The following is a 17,026-nucleotide window of genomic DNA, read 5'->3' on the forward strand; positions in this document are numbered from 1 at the left end:
ACTTCATCGACTCCATTGACTACAATAGTAAACGGGAACGACCCGCGAAAGAGAGACAGTGTATCGTGCTCTCTCCTTTGCCGACATTGGAGATGCGCCTTCTATTCTTTTTTATTTCTGTGGTTTGTAACAGGGAGGAATATTTATTTCAAGCGGTTGCTCTCTTGTTCGTTTCTACCCAGCGCGGGATATTTGTTGTTATGTAATATCAGTTAAGTATATTAATATATATATTGAGTATATTAAGTTTACTATGGTAATGTATTGTATATGTTGAAGTAAGATGGCTGGCAACGAAGTGCGGCTCGTGCCTTTAAATGAGGAAGGCAAAGAAAATTTAGAAGTTGTTGAAAAAGTAAGTTTTGTAGATCAGTAATGACAGTAATAAAACGTTTTATCAGAAAAGTTCGCTTTGTTATTGTTTTGCTTTGTGGCATAGACATATAGTAATGTTTTCATGAAAGTTAAACTTTAGACAACCTAGGTTTTACATTGTTGTGTTGAAACCACATATTACGCAACTTGTTTTTAGTTGTTAAAGGAAAAAGAAGTCAATTGTTGCTGGGTCGTTCGTGGTGATGTTTTGAACCAAGTTAAATCTGATGATGTCATATACGTCGTTGACCCCGCTCATGGTGAGTGTGATGTCATAGTGGTTGTGATGTCATAGTAGTGTCATCCATACAGGCGATGAGGTTGGACACCTAGTGGACAATGGTTTAACGGTGATTGGAGCGCAATGTGCGGTGACCGTGTTGAAACATAACATCCAGTTAAACAACAACCTCAAATATCCTGTGTATAATCTTACTATGATGGGAATGTTGGTATCGTTGTCCAACTTTCAACCAAGTGATAGGGTGAGTAATGATGTCATTATGATGATGTCATTATGATGATGTCATTATTATGATTGTTCAGTCACACCTAATTTCACTTGTCGAGCGGATGGGAGGTCGCGTGTCGGGAGAACTCACCGGCAACGTCAGCCACCTAGTGGTGAAGGAGGTTGGGTCCGTGAAATACTTCAGCGCGTGTCACGCCAAGATTCCGGTGATGAGAGCAGAGTGGTTGGAATATTTATGGAAGCAGGGGACATCCAGGTGGGTGGGTAATAGTGGGGACATCCAGGTGGGTGGGTAATAGTGGAGACATCCAGGTGGGTGGGTAACAGTGGGGACATCCAGGTGGGTGGGTAACAGTGGGGACATCCAGGTGGGTGGGTAATAGTGGGGACATCCAGGTGGGTGGGTAATAGTGGGGGCATCCAGGTGTTTGTAATAGTGGGACATCCAGGTGGGTGGGTAATAGTGAGGACATCCAGGTGGGTGGGTAATAGTGGGGACATCCAGGTGGGTGGGTAATAGTGGGGACATCCAGGTGGGTGGGTAATAGTGGGGACATCCAGGTGGGTGGGTAATAGTGGGACATCCAGGTGGGTGGGTAATAGTGGGGACATCCAGGTGGGTGGGTAATAGTGGGGACATCCAGGTGGGTGGGTAACAGTGGGGACATCCAGGTGGGTGGGTAATAGTGGGGACATCCAGGTGGGTGGGTAATAGAGGGACATCCAGGTGGGTGGGTAATAGTGGGACATCAGGTGGGTGGGTAATAGTGGGGACATCCAGGTGGGTGGGTAATAGTGGGACATCCAGGTGGGTGGGTAATAGTGGGGACATCCAGGTGGGTGGGTAATAGTAATAGATGCCTCTAACACCCATGTCGCAGGTATATATCAGCCAAGGACGGAGCTTGGGACGAGTTTAAGTGTCCCATCTTCCTTGGTTGTTCCGTTTGTGTGACGGGGTTCGGTTCATCGGAGCGGAACCGAATACAGAAACTAGTTTCTAAGTTTGGGGGGGAATATTGTGGGGCGATGAAATCTGGGGTGACGACGCATTTAGTTGTTTATAAACCTGAAGGTGAGTGTATGGGTGTGATGTCATAATGTATGGGTGTGATGTCATAATGTATGGGTGTGATGTCATAATACCATCAGGTCAGAAATACTCAATGGCTAAGAAGTTTGGGGTCAAAGTTGTTGATGTTGGTTGGGTTTACAACAGCGTGGATAAAGGGTGGTGTCAAGATCACATCAAGTATCCTGTGATTGATAAACGTGAGTATGTGACCATCATTGTTCATGTAATAATGTGTATTATGATGTCATAGAATCAGACAAACAGAATTCTTCAACCCCAGAGAAAGGTTTTTCGAAAATCCCTGCATTACGTAAGTTGTTACATATTTCTTATTTTTTATTAATAATCCAACAAACCATGCAGAAGACATGAGTTGCATTTCTGTAACGAACGTAAACGAAACCGTCAACTCAACAATTGCTGATTCATCACGACTTTCTACCATCAACACGTGAGTCAGCGATTATTTAGTGAGTCATCATATCTTCATTCTTTCAATTCCCAGGCAACGTCCGGTCAAACACGGTGAACTTTTCAACTTTGACCTCAACATGACCTTTGACCCTGTGTTGGACGCGTTTACGTTGTTTTGCGTTGGATTCTCGGTGAAGGAAGAAGAGCAATTGAAGAAGATCGTAAATTTATCGGGGGCGTCGTGGTACAATACATTCACTTCGGGGGTGACGCATGTTATTGTTGGGGGGTTGGGGGGCGGGTCTGGAGGGTTGGGGGGCTTGTCCGGGGAAGTTAGGGCTGCTGTTGAAGGTAATGTTTATATATGATTTCTATTGTAATTATATATGATATCCATGTTTAAATATGATGTCTGCGTTAAATATAATGTTTCATATATGATATTTATGTTTATATTTATAATTTCTATTGTAATTATATATGATATCTATGTAGCGGGGAAAGTTCACGCCGTTTGTTGTTCGTGGATTCTTGAATCTTTGAAACAATCGTCCGTTGCCGTGGAAACGGAGCACTGGGCAACAGAGGTTCCACCCCCATCTGTTACTATGGTTACTATGATGTCATCAACACATACAAAGTGGGTTGTGATGTCATAATGATGTCATTGTTCATGACCCACCCCGTCACAGGTCATCGACCACGAAATCACTGAAGCGCGAAGGAACAAACTTTAACGAAATGTTGTCGCAATATTTTGAAGACGAAGCAGCAGAAAGTACGATGACGGAACAAAACTTGGAAGATATTTCGAAACCATTGATGCCAAAGAAAGGTGGTTGTGATGTCATAATAAAGTTTTTGTTAAAACATATTTTGTTTAATAAATATTTAAGCAAATAAAGTGTTCAATCTTTTTATTTATAGAATCATTGTTACGCGACAATACAACTCGTGACTCCACCATGTGGGCAATATTTCAAGAAAAAACTTTCGTTTTATTCGGATTTAATGACGAAGAAAAAGAGAAATGCAGCGAAAATATTCGATCGTTCGGGGGAAATGTTATTTCTATGAAAAACAAGTGTGTTGCTGATTATGCTGTCGTTCCAACCACCGGGTGGCAGGTTGAGCGAACGGTGCAAAATATCGTTACCGATTATTGGGTGGTAAGTTCGTGGTTAGGGGTAAAAATGTCACCCCAACTTTTGAAACAGGAGTGACATTATATGTAACTTTAGGAGGAATGCATCAACATGGGTGAACTGTTGGGGCTGGGTAATCACCCCATGTTCACCCCTTTTCATGTGCCCAACCATGCGCGACCACTGGGTGAATGTGTGGTTTGTATCAGTCAATATACAGATCCGTTGCGAAGTTATTTGGTTGAACTGATTGAAGAATTAGGTTAGTTTGTATGTATTGTGTGTTGGCTGGTTTGTATGTATTGTGTGTAGGTTAGTTTGTATGTATTGTGTGTTGGTTGGTTTGTATTGTGTGTTGGTTGGTTTGTATTGTGTGTTGGTTGGTTTGTATTGTGTGTTGGTTGGTTTGTATGTATTGTGTGTTGGTTGGTTTGTATGTATTGTGTGTTGGTTAGTTTGTATGTATTGTGTGTTGGCTGGTTTGTATGTATTGTGTGTTGGTTGGTTTGTATTGTATTGTGTGTTGGTTGGTTTGTATGTATTGTGTGTTGGTTGGTTTGTATTGTGTGTTGGTTGGTTTGTATGTATTGTGTGTTGGTTGGTTTGTATTGTATTGTGTGTTGGTTGGTTTGTAAGTATTGTGTGTTGGTTGGTTTGTATGTATTGTGTGTTGGTTGGTTTGTATGTATTGTGTGTTGGTTGGTTTGTATGTATTGTGTGTTGGTTGGTTGGTTTGTATTGCGTGTTGGTTGGTTGGTTTGTATGTATTGTGTGTTGGTTGGTTTGTATGTATTGTGTGTTGGTTGGTTTGTATGTATTGTGTGTTGGTTGGTTGGTTTGTATTGCGTGTTGGTTGGTTTGTATGTATTGTGTGTTGGCTGGTTTGTATGTATTGTGTGTTGGTTGGTTTGTATGTATTGTGTGTTGGCTGGTTTGTATTGTGTGTTGGTTGGTTTGTATTGTGTGTTGGTTGGTTTGTATTGTATTGCGTGTTGGTTGGTTTGTATGTATTGTGTGTTGGTTGGTTTGTATGTATTGCGTGTTGGTTGGTTTGTATTGTGTGTTGGTTGGTTTGTATGTATTGTGTGTTGGTTGGTTTGTATGTATTGTGTGTTGGTTGGTTTGTATGTATTGTGTGTTGGTTGGTTTGTATGTATTGTGTGTTGGTTGGTTTGTATGTATTGTGTGTTGGTTGGTTTGTATGTATTGCGTGTTGGTTGGTTTGTATTGTGTGTTGGTTGGTTTGTATGTATTGTGTGTTGGTTGGTTTGTATTGTGTGTTAGTTGGTTTGTATGTATTGTGTGTTGGTTAGTTTGTATGTATTGTGTGTTGGTTGGTTTGTATGTATTGTGTGTTGGTTGGTTTGTATTGTGTGTTGGTTGGTTTGTATGTATTGAGTGTTAGTTGGTTTGTATGTATTGTGTGTTGGTTAGTTTGTATGTATTGCGTGTTGGCTGGTTTGTATTGTATTGTGTGTTGGTTGGTTTGTATGTATTGTGTGTTGGTTGGTTTGTATTGTGTGTTGGTTGGTTTGTATGTATTGTGTGTTGGTTGGTTTGTATGTATTGTGTGTTGGTTGGTTTGTATGTATTGCGTGTTGGTTGGTTTGTATGTATTGTGTGTTGGTTGGTTTGTATTGTGTGTTGGTTGGTTTGTATGTATTGAGTGTTGGTTGGTTTGTATGTATTGTGTGTTGGTTGGTTTGTTTGTATTGTGTGTTGGTTGGTTTGTATGTATTGTGTGTTGGTTGGTTTGTATGTATTGTGTGTTGGTTGGTTTGTATGTATTGTGTGTTGGTTGGTTTGTATGCATTGTGTGTTGGTTGGTTTGTATGTATTGTGTGTGTTGGTTGGTTTGTATGTATTGTGTGTGTTGGTTGGTTTGTATGTATTGTGTGTTGGTTGGTTTGTATGTATTGTGTGTTGGTTGGTTTGTATGTATTGCGTGTTGGTTGGTTTGTATGTATTGTGTGTTGGTTGGTTTGTATGTATTGTGTGTTGGTTGGTTTGTATGTATTGTGTGTTGGTTGGTTTGTATGTATTGTGTGTTGGTTGGTTTGTATGTATTGTGTGTTGGTTGGTTTGTATGTATTGTGTGTTGGTTGGTTTGTATTGTGTGTTGGTTGGTTTGTATGTATTGAGTGTTGGTTGGTTTGTATGTATTGCGTGTTGGTTGGTTTGTATTGTGTGTTGGTTGGTTTGTATTGTATTGTGTGTTGGTTGGTTTGTATGTATTGTGTGTTGGTTTGTATGTATTGTGTGTTGGTTGGTTTGTATGTATTGTGTGTTGGTTGGTTTGTATGTATTGTGTGTTGGTTGGTTTGTATGTATTGTGTGTTGGTTGGTTTGTATGTATTGTGTGTTGGTTGGTTTGTATGTATTGTGTGTTGGTTGGTTTGTATGTATTGCGTGTTGGTTGGTTTGTATGTATTGCGTGTTGGTTGGTTTGTATGTATTGTGTGTTGGTTGGTTGGTTTGTATTGTGTGTTGCACCACAACGAGTATGTTGCGTAGGTGGTTGTTACCAAGACAACGTGGTAAAGAAAGACATAGCGTCGGAGTCGTTGCTACGGACAACGCACCTCATTGTGATGTCATGCAACGGGGACAAATACAACGGGTGTCGGAAGTGGGGAATCCCCGTGGTTAGCGAGGGGTAAGATTAAATTGGTTGTCGAATATATTTTATAAGATGTTTGTGTTTAGTTGGTTGTATGCATGCGCCAATCTCGGAGGAAAAGTATCGGAAGTTGATTATCCACCAGGCGGTGATAAAGAGCAACCTTTGTTGCAAACCAATGAAGCAGAAAAATTAACAAAAAGTTTGTTTTATTATTTTGACAAAATATTAATGTAATAATTAATATTATGACATCATAGTTGATTTCCCTCCGAGACCGCAACGTTCAAGTGCGGTGGAGCGTATCCGGCAACGAGTTGAAATGAAACAACGCAAGGAAAAGTTAGTGGAAACCCCCCTGCGTGAGAAAGTATGTGAACCACTAGATACTCATAGAAATACCATATATATGTAGCCACATAGAAATAACATATATATGTAGCCACATAGAAATAACATATATATGTAGCCACATAGAAATACCATATATATGTAGCCACATAGAAATACCATATATATGTAGCCACATAGAAATAACATATATATGTAGCCACATAGAAATACCATATATATGTAGCCACATAGAAATACCATATATATGTAGCCACATAGAAATACCATATATATGTAGCCACATAGAAATACCATATATATGTAGCCACATAGAAATACCATAAATGTGTAGCCACATGGAAATAACATATATATGTAGCCACATAGAAATAACATATATATGTAGCCACATAGAAATACCATATATATGTAGCCACATAGAAATATCATATATATGTAGCCACATAGAAATAACATATATATGTAGGCCACATAGAAATACCATATACATGTAACCACATAGAAATAACATATACCACCAGATCCTTCGCTTAAACCTCGCCACCCCAAGCAAGTTCATGACGAAGGGTGTCGACCCGAACGTGTCGTTCGACCTCGACGAAGTTTTTGAATATTTAAGAACGCCAGATCAAACGAGGATGGAAATGAAACAAGCCATGCGTGACAAACCTGACACAGTGGGTATTATGATGTCATAAAGTATGTTATGATGTTACAATGTAAATTATGACATCATCGTTTTAGCCACTTAGTGTTTTCGTCGAAAGATTTCTTGCTGAGTCATTAAAAGGAATTGATGACTCGTCGAATATCGTCGCAAATTTGGAAAAAGTTTTCGATAAAGAAGAAGTTAATTATGACATCACAGGTGGAGAAGAATCAATAAAAAGCAAAGAAATTTTACGCGGGGTTGTGGTGTATGTTTCAAAGGTGGGGCAGGTTCATTATTTCTTTGTTTGTTTTTTATAATTCATCTATTAAAATATTTACAGAAATTATCGGATCAAAGACTTAAATTAAATGAATTGGTGAAACAATTGGGGGGCGAAGTTCGGTTGGGCTACGATGGTAGTTGCACACATTTTGTGTTTCAGGTTCATATATTTATTCATGGTTTTGTTTGTTTATACATTTATTTAGGGTTTTGTTTGTTTTATATATAAATTTACACGCAGGGTAAAAACAACGACCCAAATCGTGAGTTCCGCTTGGCTCGTTCAGACGGAAAGTTTATCGTTTCTCCCCACTGGGTGGCAGCTTGCGAGGACGGAAGAGTGGGTGAAGGGGAATTTCCCCATGATTACGACCCAAACAGGTCAATACAGGTATGCTGACTCATGGTTAAATATGGTAACTCGTAGTTAAATATGCTGACTCATGGTTAAATATGCTGACTCGTGGTTAAATATGCTGACTCGTGGTTAAATATGATGAGTAATAATATAAATTCGTTACCTTACAAATATTTTCAGATTGTGCGAAAGCCATCATTGTCAAGGTAAGTGATGTCTTAATCATCATTGTGATGTCATAATAAACTTGATTGTTTGCAGCAACATTGAGAAACCTGAAGGAGACAATGTGGTAATAATGGTTATTATGATGTCATTGTTTGGTTTATTTATTATAATGACAGGATTCGCAAGAAGTTCGGGAAAGTTTACGTCGAACGTTGGAGAATATAATGTCTGGGAAACCCAGTGTTGCACGAACGCAAAGATTAAGTTGTAAGCAGCGTTGCCAGATTGTTTTAAAATGTTAATAATTATTTATCAGGCAACACTGTGTTCACCCCCGAGGCAACTCGGGATAAAAGGAGCGACGAAATGTCGCAAGACGTACAGGTTGTTTGGGACGATCCAATTGGCCGAGAGGAAATGGAAAGATTGCAATGTTTACAAACAATGGTGATGTCATAATGAATCAATGTAACTTTCCTCAGTTGCCGAAAAACAACGATCGTAATAACACGGGTGTTCTGTTTCATACACCTCGTGCCCGCTTACAAGTTACCACGTATGTAACTTGTTTATCCTTGCATGGTGGGGCAACGACAGTCGTTATAACACAGGTGTTCTGTTTCACACACCTTGTGCTTGCTCACAAGTTACCACGTATGTAACTTGTTTATCCTTGCATGGTGGGGCAACGACAGTCGTTATAACACGGGTGTTCTGTTTCATACACCTTGCGCTTGCTCACAAGTTACCACGTATGTAACTTATTTATCCTCGCATGGCGGGGCAACAACAGTCATTATAACGGTGTTCTGTTTCATACACCTCGTGCCTGCTTACGAGTTACCATGTATGTAACTTTATAAGTAAATACATTTTTCTGTATTTCCGACAATGAAGACAACCCATTAGTGACTACTAGGTTAAAGCAACTATCGATGTACCTTGCCCAATACACAAATACATCTTTTTTTAAGTGATTAAAGTATTCAGATTTAACATGGGTGTTCTGTTTCATACACTTTATGCCCGCTTACAAGTATGTAACTTTTTTAGGCAGGAGCGCTAACCACTTTGCCGGACTAGATAATTAAGGTAATTTTATTAATTTATGACATCGTAATACAGGTGAATCCCCCAAAAGAAGAAGCACAAAATATCAATGAAGGGAAACCACCCATGTTCCTTATATCTTCTGTCGCGCCAGATAAGAAAGTAGAATACGCGGCAATCATTCAAGATTTAGGTTTGTTTATTATCGTTGCTGCAGATGTTTTATTGGAATTGTTTCAGGGGGAAAATATTTGGACCGTGATTATTTTGATCCAGAGTGCACCCACCTTATCGTGCAGAAACCCGCTCGTAACGAAAAGTATCTGGCATCACTGTCTGCGGGAAAATGGGTTTTGCACACAAGTTACATCGAGGCTTGCAAAAAAGCCAACACTTTTGTGAAGGTTTGGTTATTTTACACTGAATGTATCAGATGTTGTATCAATGTTATTAAAAGGAGGAAGAATATGAATACGGGAATCCGTCGTTTGAGTGGTCACCATCTAACGAGATTGAATCTTTACTTGGAGCATCAGCCATTAGGTGGCGTCAGTTGTTGGGGAGCAGCGGGGCATTTAGCGGATGGAAGGTGTGATGTCATAATTGAGGAGTGTGATGTCATAATTAGGGGGGTGGTGTGATGTCATAATGGAAGGTGTGATGTCATAATTGGGGGTGTGATGTCATAATTGGGGTGTGATGTTATAATGGAAGGTGTGATGTCATAGTGGGGAGTGTGATGTCATAGTGGGGAGTGTGATGTCATAGTGGGGAGTGTGATGTTATAATGGAAGGTGTGATGTTATAATGGAAGGTGTGATGTCATAGTGGGGAGTGTGATGTCATAATGGGGAGTGTGATATCAATGTTATTGTGATGTCATGATGCAGGTTATTCTCCACTTAAACGACCGACAATCACCTGGCTTTGTTCGACTTTTACAAAGTGGTTCCGCATCAGTGGTTGCGACGTCGTTACCGTACAGCGGGCCACTAGAGGGAATCACACACGCAATACTGGACCAAAATAAAATTAAACAAATTCCGTCGACTGACGTTGAAAATCTTGTTCGAGCTGGTGTGCATTGTTGTCTGCCTGAATATATTGGTAATTATTAAGCTAATTGGGGTTTTATTATTTAATGAATTAATTTTGTTCCAGCTGAATATTTAATGAAAGATCCCCAACCAAAACCGGAGGATCTTTACCTCCCCCTGGTGAAAACAATGTTATTTGAATCTGGCAACACTGACTCTGGCACGCCGAAGAAACGAAGGAGATTTAATTAATTTAAGTTAATTGACACCTGTTTGCAAATAAATATCGTTACCCGACATTTAGTTTTAATATTTTATTCGTCCCCGCTGCGGAAACATCTTGTGCGCCCTCCAGCGAGGTTAGCTGTATCAGGTTTTTGGAGAAATTTTTCTTTTCCCGAAATTTGGATTCGAGATGGTAAGTTTGATCCGCTTTGATCGATTGTTATTCAATATTTAGGTGTTGTTGGGTAGTATGGTGTTATTCTATATCTTCCTGTCAAGTTATAAAAGTATGTTGTTCGTTGTTTAGGCAGATTCTGTGCCAAAGAAGCGGACTTTCCGCAAATACACCTACCGTGGTGTCGACCTTGATCGACTACTCGATATGTCCAGGTGAGATTTAAGAATATTCTTCGTAACTTTGGTTTGTAAACTTGAATATATTTGCAGGGAGCAGCTGATGGATATGTATTGTGCTCGCCAACGACGATCGTTCAATCGCGGGGTTAAACGCAAGCATAATGCTTTGTTGAAAAGATTACGTAAGGTAAAATATTTATGAGTTTAATAGGCGAAGGGAAATTTTACGTTTAATATAAGCAGTTGTGGGAATATTATTATAATGAAAGTCCGTGGGTTATAAAAAGTTATTTTGCCGCCAAACTTCTGATATTTAATGGTTGTTAAATATATTCTATGTTTTGTGTTATGCGTGTTCGTAACAATTCTTATCAATTTAAAATAATAGTTTGTCAAAAACAGTAGTGTTTGGATATGTTCAATATAGACCAATATATCTATCAATACCATTATGATATAACCAATGTAAAATGTATTCAATCTCTTCTTTTCACAAGTGGGCGTTCTTATTAAGTTTAAAATTTTGAAAAATTACACAAAGAAACACTTTAGATTGGTAATAAGTGTAAAACAAACTACTTAAATACTGAAAATACCTTTATAAATATATAAAAACCAGTAAAAACATCTTTCCCAAATTAGGTAGGTTATATACGCTCTTTCGTTCTGTTTACTGTCGTCGGCTCTGTGGTGTAACGGTTAACGTGCCGTCGTTTAATCTTTTTGTTTCGTTCTTACTGGGTTTGAGTCCCGCACGGTGCAATACTTTTTTTTAAGTTTTTTTTTTGTGATTTGCACGAGTTAGGGGTTGGGAATTAGAAGTAAGGGGTTAGGGGTTTAAGTTTTATGTGTGTAACTGGAAACTAACTGTTAATAAAGGATTTTTTATAAAATATTGAAATACTATACTAGTGATGTACCGAATCGTTAAAAAAACGATTCGGCCGAAACCGAATATTCGGCCATTTGTGCCGAATCAACCGAATCGTTTATGACGTCATCCGAACCCACGGCGACGGGCAGTCGGTAAAAACGACATAAAGGAAAATACTTTATCATGGCACCGTGTCACACACAAGTATCAACAATTTTAATATAAGTCTTTAATGTGGCAATGAAGCGTTGTGGGAAACATTAGTCTCCTAATAACGCGCGCAAAACCTGTGTTACGCAAACAAAAAAAATATTTACTTTTGTGACGAAAAAAACATTGTGTATGAGCGTCCCATTTTACGCTCTGCGTCGGCTTGGGAAATAAAGGAAGACGCATGCGATAGCATACTTTCAACACTTAGTAAGCGAAGCAATCGTTGTGAATTTGTTCTTGTAGAAACCGACGAAATGCTAATCTTAGTCTAATTTGCAAGCAGCCTGTTCCCTGTGGTATATAAATTGTCGGATTTATATGAAATGTTTTTTTGGATTTTGAATGTTACATAACGTAACATGTGTATATGAATTTTAAATTTAATATTTTAGGTGTAAAATTAATATCTTGCAACTGGGATTCACGAAACTCTGATTTTCGCGCGGTGCCTAAGAACGACGTTTTTGGCTTCTGTCCAAGCTCGGCCGGGACCATACTTAGCAATATTACATTACAATTTGTGTTGGTTCTAATTTCCTGATAGCTTCGCTCCTCGCACTTATATTTGCATCAATTAAAATTCACATAATCGCGATTTACCTGCATTTATACTACTCACGGTTACTGGCTTAAAACTAACCGAGAGTAAAAAAATTATTCGAAAACTTTACTTTTACATTTTGTATTCTGCTTTGTGTTAAAAATGTGCAGGGGATCGTGCGCAGACGCGTGCCCTATTTAGAGAGAAAAAGCGAGTGTTTCTTTATCGACGACCGGGAGCAGACGCGTGCACTATTTAGAGAGAAAAAGCGAGTGTTTCTTTATCGACGACCGAGAGCAGACGCGTGCACTATTTAGAGAGAAAAAGCGAGTGTTTCTTTATCGACGACCGGGAGCAGACGCGTGCACTATTTAGAGAGAAAAAGCGAGTGTTTCTTTATCGACGACCGGGAGCAGACGCGTGCACTATTTAGAGAGAAAAGTCGAGTGTTTCTTTATCGACGACCGGGAGCAGACGCGTGCACTATTTAGAGAGAAAAGTCGAGTGTTTCTTTATCGACGATCGGGAGCAGACGCGTGCACTATTTAGAGAGAAAAAGCGAGTGTTTCTTTATCGACGACCGAGAGCAGACGCGTGCACTATTTAGAGAGAAAAAGCGAGTGTTTCTTTATCGACGACCGAGAGCAGACGCGTGCACTATTTAGAGAGAAAAAGCGAGTGTTTCTTTATCGACGACCGGGAGCAGACGCGTGCACTATTTAGAGAGAAAAAGCGAGTGTTTCTTTATCGACGACCGAGAGCAGACGCGTGCACTATTTAGAGAGAAAAAGCGAGTGTTTCTTTATCGACGACCGGGAGCAGACGCGTGCACTATTTAGAGAGAAAAGTCGAGTGTTTCTTTATCGACGATCGGGAGCAGACGCGTGCACTATTAAGAGAGAAAAAGCGAGTGTTTCTTTATCGACGATCGGGAGCAGATTCGGTCGCGAATGTGACGAAGTTTATCAAAGTGCGCGTGTGCCATAGCCCATAGAACCATATCCGAAATGATTAGCATAGCTATAAAGCATGACGATTAATTGAATTAAACTTATTTGTTGCAAATAGTCTTTAATTCTTATCTCACAAATTGCGCAAGTTCTTGCTAATCGTATCTATATTGTCTGTGAAAAAGTTCGGTTTTTGCCGAATCTTTACGCACGATTCGGCCAAAACCGAATCTTTGTCAAAATCGCTGATTCGGCCGAATAAATTCGGCAAACCGAAACTTCGGTACATCACTATACTATACCAATACACGTTTTATATGTCACAAAACGACGTTTTTTAAAAGTCCCCAGAAAATAATAATAAAAATATGAGCGGCCACTTGTGAAAAAAGAGAGTGATGTTCGGATAATAAGTCTCATGTAAAATGTATAGCCATGAACTCGTCGGAAACTATTTTAACTAATGTCTGGTGCGGTGGCTCAGTGGTTTAGACAAATGAAAGTGTCCCCGATTCGATACTCGGCGTAGACACTAAAACTGATCGGCGTTTGTGTCCTTGGGCAAGACACTTAACGGACATTGCTTCAACTCGGCGGTCACTAATGGGTCCAAATTATAAGCCACTAAAATCAAACACAAAGTTGAAAAGTGTGATAACTCGTAAACACACGAGGATAGAACAATTGTGCCAATATTACGCGTCCGAGTGCAATGCGGTCTCGCGGCACCGGTCGCACGAAGGAATTTAATGGGCTTTCCTGGTGATGGGGTAATGGGCAAAATCTGGCCTCATTCCCAAATCCTTGACAAGGACCTCACCCTTAAAAAATAAAAAGGAAGTACTCGATTGCCATTAATGCACCGAATCTATATTATCACGCAAATAACCACGTGTGAATTGTCATTGTACACTTGTTATTTAAGTATGATGCCATGTACTGTACCCCCCCACCTTGTGTGAATTATCGACTTTAGATTTATTAGCGGTGAAAATAAATTGTCTCGCCCCTAAAGGGTTACAAACTTTCTTCAATTTCTAACTTATTGCCTAATTTGTTGTTAAATGTGTAAGTGGGAAATTATTTGTACGTTTTACCGGCAAAACAAATAGCATGGTTTGATTTTAGCGATGGTTGTGTAAAATAAACTTGTGTTTGTTTTTGTTGCGTTTTGAAATATTTGTCAACACTAGAAGTTGATCAGCTTATAATGTTAACAAAACAATCTAAAATGAATTTTGTAAGTTTAAGGCTTTATATTCTAAAACAATTCATTATAACAGCAATGTGTTTAATGTTTATATTCTTGCAGGCAAAGAAAAATACTCCAGCTCTTGAAAAACCTGAAGTTATAAAAACTCACCTTCGGAATATGGTTATTGAACCAGAGATGGTCGGAAGCATGGTTGGCGTTTATAATGGAAAGGTGTTCAACCAAGTGGAAATAAAGGTGGGTGGTGATGTCACAATGGTGGTTGCGATGTCACAATGGTGGCTGCGATGTCACAATGGTGGCTGCGATGTCACAATGGTGGTTGCGATGTCCTAATGGTGGTTGCGATGTCACAATGGTGGCTGCAATGTCACAATGGTGGCTGCGATGTCACAATGGTGGCTGCGATGTCACAATGGTGGTTGCGATGTCACAATGGTGGCTGCGATGTCAGAATGGTGGTTGCGATGTCACAATGGTGGTTGCGATGTATTATTTAACCCCAATATTTACAGCCGGAGATGATTGGCCGATATTTGGGTGAATTCAGCATCACATACAAACCAGTGAAGCATGGACGACCCGGTATTGGTGCAACACACTCATCTAGGTTCATACCACTCAAATAAACAAAATAAATATCATGCCTTCTTCATCTGACTAAAGGAGAGAAAGTGAGAAAAAGGGGTAGACGAGAGCTACGTCATAGATTAGGCACTTCCTTGAGGCTTGGTCAGGAATTTAAACTGAAAGGATAATTTGGTTGTGGTATAATAGTAGTATCGCGAATATTAAGTTTAAGTAGTAGTGACGTAACAATGCGGTAACAAAAGTTTAGAAAAAAGTTGTTTGTGACGCCTGTTTAGTATTTGTTCCGTCATATCTGCTGGGTTTGAAGATAATTATGACGAAACAATGAACGTAAGTTTGTGTATTATAAGATGACGTCATCCACATGACGTATCAGCTAACAAGGTTATTTAGCAGGAAGTGACGTATGATATGCATGGTTGGTTGTACAGGTTAATACAAGAAGGTTGGTTGCGCAAAAGATGGCGGAAACGATGGTGTATTCTCAACAATAATAAACTAATGATGTTTGAATATAAGGTACGTCACTATAAAGTAGGTTGTGACGTCACTTCCTTAAAACTCGTATCAAAGCATATGACGTCGCAATGCATATTGTAACCTACTGTGACGTAATCTATCTAAACAATCGTTTATGACGCAGACAATGGACGAGAATGACGTGCATTGTGGGAAAATTAACCTGGACAATTATACCGGTTGTTCAAATGCTCATAAACGCGATTGTAAGAAAAGTCAATTCACCTTCGTTCTAGAACCAAAGGATAAAAAGAAAACAAAGGTTTTGAATATTACGTAATAATGCAATTGTTTAAACGATTATTTGCAGCGGGAACTTTTCTACTTGGAAGATTCGAAAGAATTTGAACAATGGGTTGCAAAGCTTGATTATTCGGTCACAATCGTCACAATGGGGGCTCGATCTAACCTAGATCACGTGACTAAAACACGAGCGAAACCTGCAGCAGCCAATAGGAGGCCTCCAACGAGACAACACTTAAAAGAAAGGGTAACTTGGATCACTTTAGGGGAATACCAACTAGTTACGACACAATTAATATTGTTACGTCACAGGCAAAACAAAGTGACGTCGACTTTGAGCCACGCGAGGAAGTGATAAGTACGTCATAATACCCCTTTGTTTATTTAATAAGCTTAAATGTTTAATTAACCAATCAGAGCCAAAGAAACGAGGTCACGTGCCCGAGAAAGCCATGAAGCCACCTAGCGGATTGACTATCAAGCCAGCTACGATAAATACAACTCCCCTTAACCAACCAATCATAACGCTTACAGAACTCCCTCCTCCATCCTCCCACACACAAGATAATCTCCCTCCTCCTCCATCCTCCCACACACAAGATAATCTCCCTCCTCCTCCATCCTCCCACACACAAGATAATCTCCCTTCTCCTCCATCCTCCCACACACAAGATAATCTCCCTTCTCCTCCATCCTCCCACACACAAGATAATCTCCCTTCTCCTCCATCCTCCCACACACAAGATAATCTCCCTCCTCCTCCCACTCCTCCTATTTCTCCTCCTGCTCCTCCCCCTCTTTCAAACAAGCCAAAGTTTTCCCGCTCTGAAGATGACGTAACCAGCGATGACGTCATAGCCAATGATTCTGACGTCACTGAAGAAGACATAAACTATGTCAATGACGTCACACACGATATTGCCATAGATCGTGACGTAACTACCGATGACGTCACTGATTCACTGCGCTTCAATGGCGGCTTTAAATGGAAACATCGGATTCTGGAACGTGGGGTCAGATCGAGGTCACTGATGACATTGGATGACGTAGAAAGTGACGTCACAGATTCAGGAATTCACTCCGATTGTGAAACGAAACAATTAAAACAGAAATCACGTCGTCCCCGTTTGGTAAAACGACGTCATAATCAAGACGAATAATGTGTTTTGTGACGTAACTGATGATTATTTCCTTAATTGTTTATTTTACCGACGTAACAATGGCATAGTTCTCGAATCCCTGTGATGCAATAAGATACTTCGAACAACGCCTCCATTGTTGTGCTATTGTTAGCGATT

General features: G+C 39.8%; 3 protein-coding genes across 7 annotated transcripts; all 3 read left to right on the forward strand.

The window, feature by feature from the left end:
- Positions 1-153: 153 nt before the first annotated feature.
- LOC149737301 (DNA topoisomerase 2-binding protein 1-like) lies at positions 154-10,299 on the forward strand. 3 transcript variants are annotated; one of them, XM_089876046.1, is made up of 29 exons: positions 156-355; positions 533-635; positions 688-860; positions 922-1,103; positions 1,729-1,922; positions 2,000-2,119; positions 2,173-2,232; positions 2,286-2,373; positions 2,428-2,687; positions 2,832-2,976; positions 3,029-3,171; positions 3,264-3,505; positions 3,578-3,743; positions 5,996-6,137; positions 6,188-6,303; positions 6,362-6,471; positions 6,977-7,132; positions 7,200-7,385; positions 7,448-7,549; positions 7,631-7,780; positions 7,928-7,953; positions 8,009-8,039; positions 8,092-8,182; positions 8,232-8,362; positions 9,041-9,158; positions 9,206-9,369; positions 9,423-9,554; positions 9,856-10,072; positions 10,127-10,299. In XM_089876046.1, exons 1-29 carry the CDS (start codon positions 284-286, stop codon positions 10,252-10,254), a joined length of 3,948 nt encoding a protein of 1,315 aa, XP_089732172.1. In that variant the 5' UTR covers positions 156-283; the 3' UTR covers positions 10,255-10,299. The 3 variants fall into 3 exon arrangements, with proteins under 3 accessions (XP_089732173.1, XP_089732174.1, XP_089732172.1); XM_089876047.1 differs by lacking the exon at positions 7,448-7,549 and having other exon boundaries at positions 154-355; XM_089876048.1 differs by lacking the exon at positions 9,856-10,072 and having other exon boundaries at positions 155-355.
- On the forward strand, positions 10,208-15,019 carry LOC149737302 (small ribosomal subunit protein uS19-like). Its single transcript, XM_089876094.1, has 5 exons — positions 10,208-10,420; positions 10,535-10,617; positions 10,675-10,771; positions 14,475-14,612; positions 14,891-15,019. Exons 1-5 carry the CDS (start codon positions 10,418-10,420, stop codon positions 15,002-15,004), a joined length of 435 nt encoding a protein of 144 aa, XP_089732220.1. The 5' UTR covers positions 10,208-10,417; the 3' UTR covers positions 15,005-15,019.
- Positions 15,020-15,098: 79 nt separating this feature from the next.
- On the forward strand, positions 15,099-16,999 carry LOC149737303 (uncharacterized). Of its 3 annotated transcripts, none has more exons than XM_089876074.1 (6): positions 15,099-15,296; positions 15,360-15,485; positions 15,610-15,747; positions 15,796-15,975; positions 16,041-16,086; positions 16,146-16,999. In XM_089876074.1, exons 1-6 carry the CDS (start codon positions 15,291-15,293, stop codon positions 16,886-16,888), a joined length of 1,239 nt encoding a protein of 412 aa, XP_089732200.1. In that variant the 5' UTR covers positions 15,099-15,290; the 3' UTR covers positions 16,889-16,999. The 3 variants fall into 3 exon arrangements, with proteins under 3 accessions (XP_089732200.1, XP_089732202.1, XP_089732201.1); XM_089876076.1 differs by having other exon boundaries at positions 15,102-15,296; positions 15,398-15,485; XM_089876075.1 differs by having other exon boundaries at positions 15,103-15,296; positions 15,363-15,485.
- The last annotated feature ends 27 nt before the right edge of the window (positions 17,000-17,026 follow it).

This window comes from Ciona robusta, chromosome 4, assembly GCF_009617815.1.
Source record: "Ciona robusta chromosome 4, ASM961781v2".
Taxonomy (NCBI): domain Eukaryota; kingdom Metazoa; phylum Chordata; class Ascidiacea; order Phlebobranchia; family Cionidae; genus Ciona; species Ciona robusta.

What these genes read in the sequence shown, in the direction of transcription:
- LOC149737301 (XM_089876046.1), top strand. Translation starts at nt 284, where the DNA reads ATGGCTGGCAACGAAGTGCGGCTCGTGCCTTTAAATGAGGAAGGCAAA. An exon ending in AGCAGAAAAATTAACAAAAA is followed by an intron (nt 6,304 to 6,361) that starts GTTTGTTTTATT and finishes ATGACATCATAG; the next exon opens with TTGATTTCCCTCCGAGACCG. An exon ending in CGAAAGCCATCATTGTCAAG is followed by an intron (nt 7,954 to 8,008) that starts GTAAGTGATGTC and finishes GATTGTTTGCAG; the next exon opens with CAACATTGAGAAACCTGAAG.
- LOC149737302 (XM_089876094.1), top strand. An exon ending in TGTTGAAAAGATTACGTAAG is followed by an intron (nt 10,772 to 14,474) that starts GTAAAATATTTA and finishes ATATTCTTGCAG; the next exon opens with GCAAAGAAAAATACTCCAGC. An exon ending in TCAACCAAGTGGAAATAAAG is followed by an intron (nt 14,613 to 14,890) that starts GTGGGTGGTGAT and finishes CAATATTTACAG; the next exon opens with CCGGAGATGATTGGCCGATA.
- LOC149737303 (XM_089876074.1), top strand. An exon ending in TAATGATGTTTGAATATAAG is followed by an intron (nt 15,486 to 15,609) that starts GTACGTCACTAT and finishes TTTATGACGCAG; the next exon opens with ACAATGGACGAGAATGACGT. An exon ending in AGGATAAAAAGAAAACAAAG is followed by an intron (nt 15,748 to 15,795) that starts GTTTTGAATATT and finishes GATTATTTGCAG; the next exon opens with CGGGAACTTTTCTACTTGGA.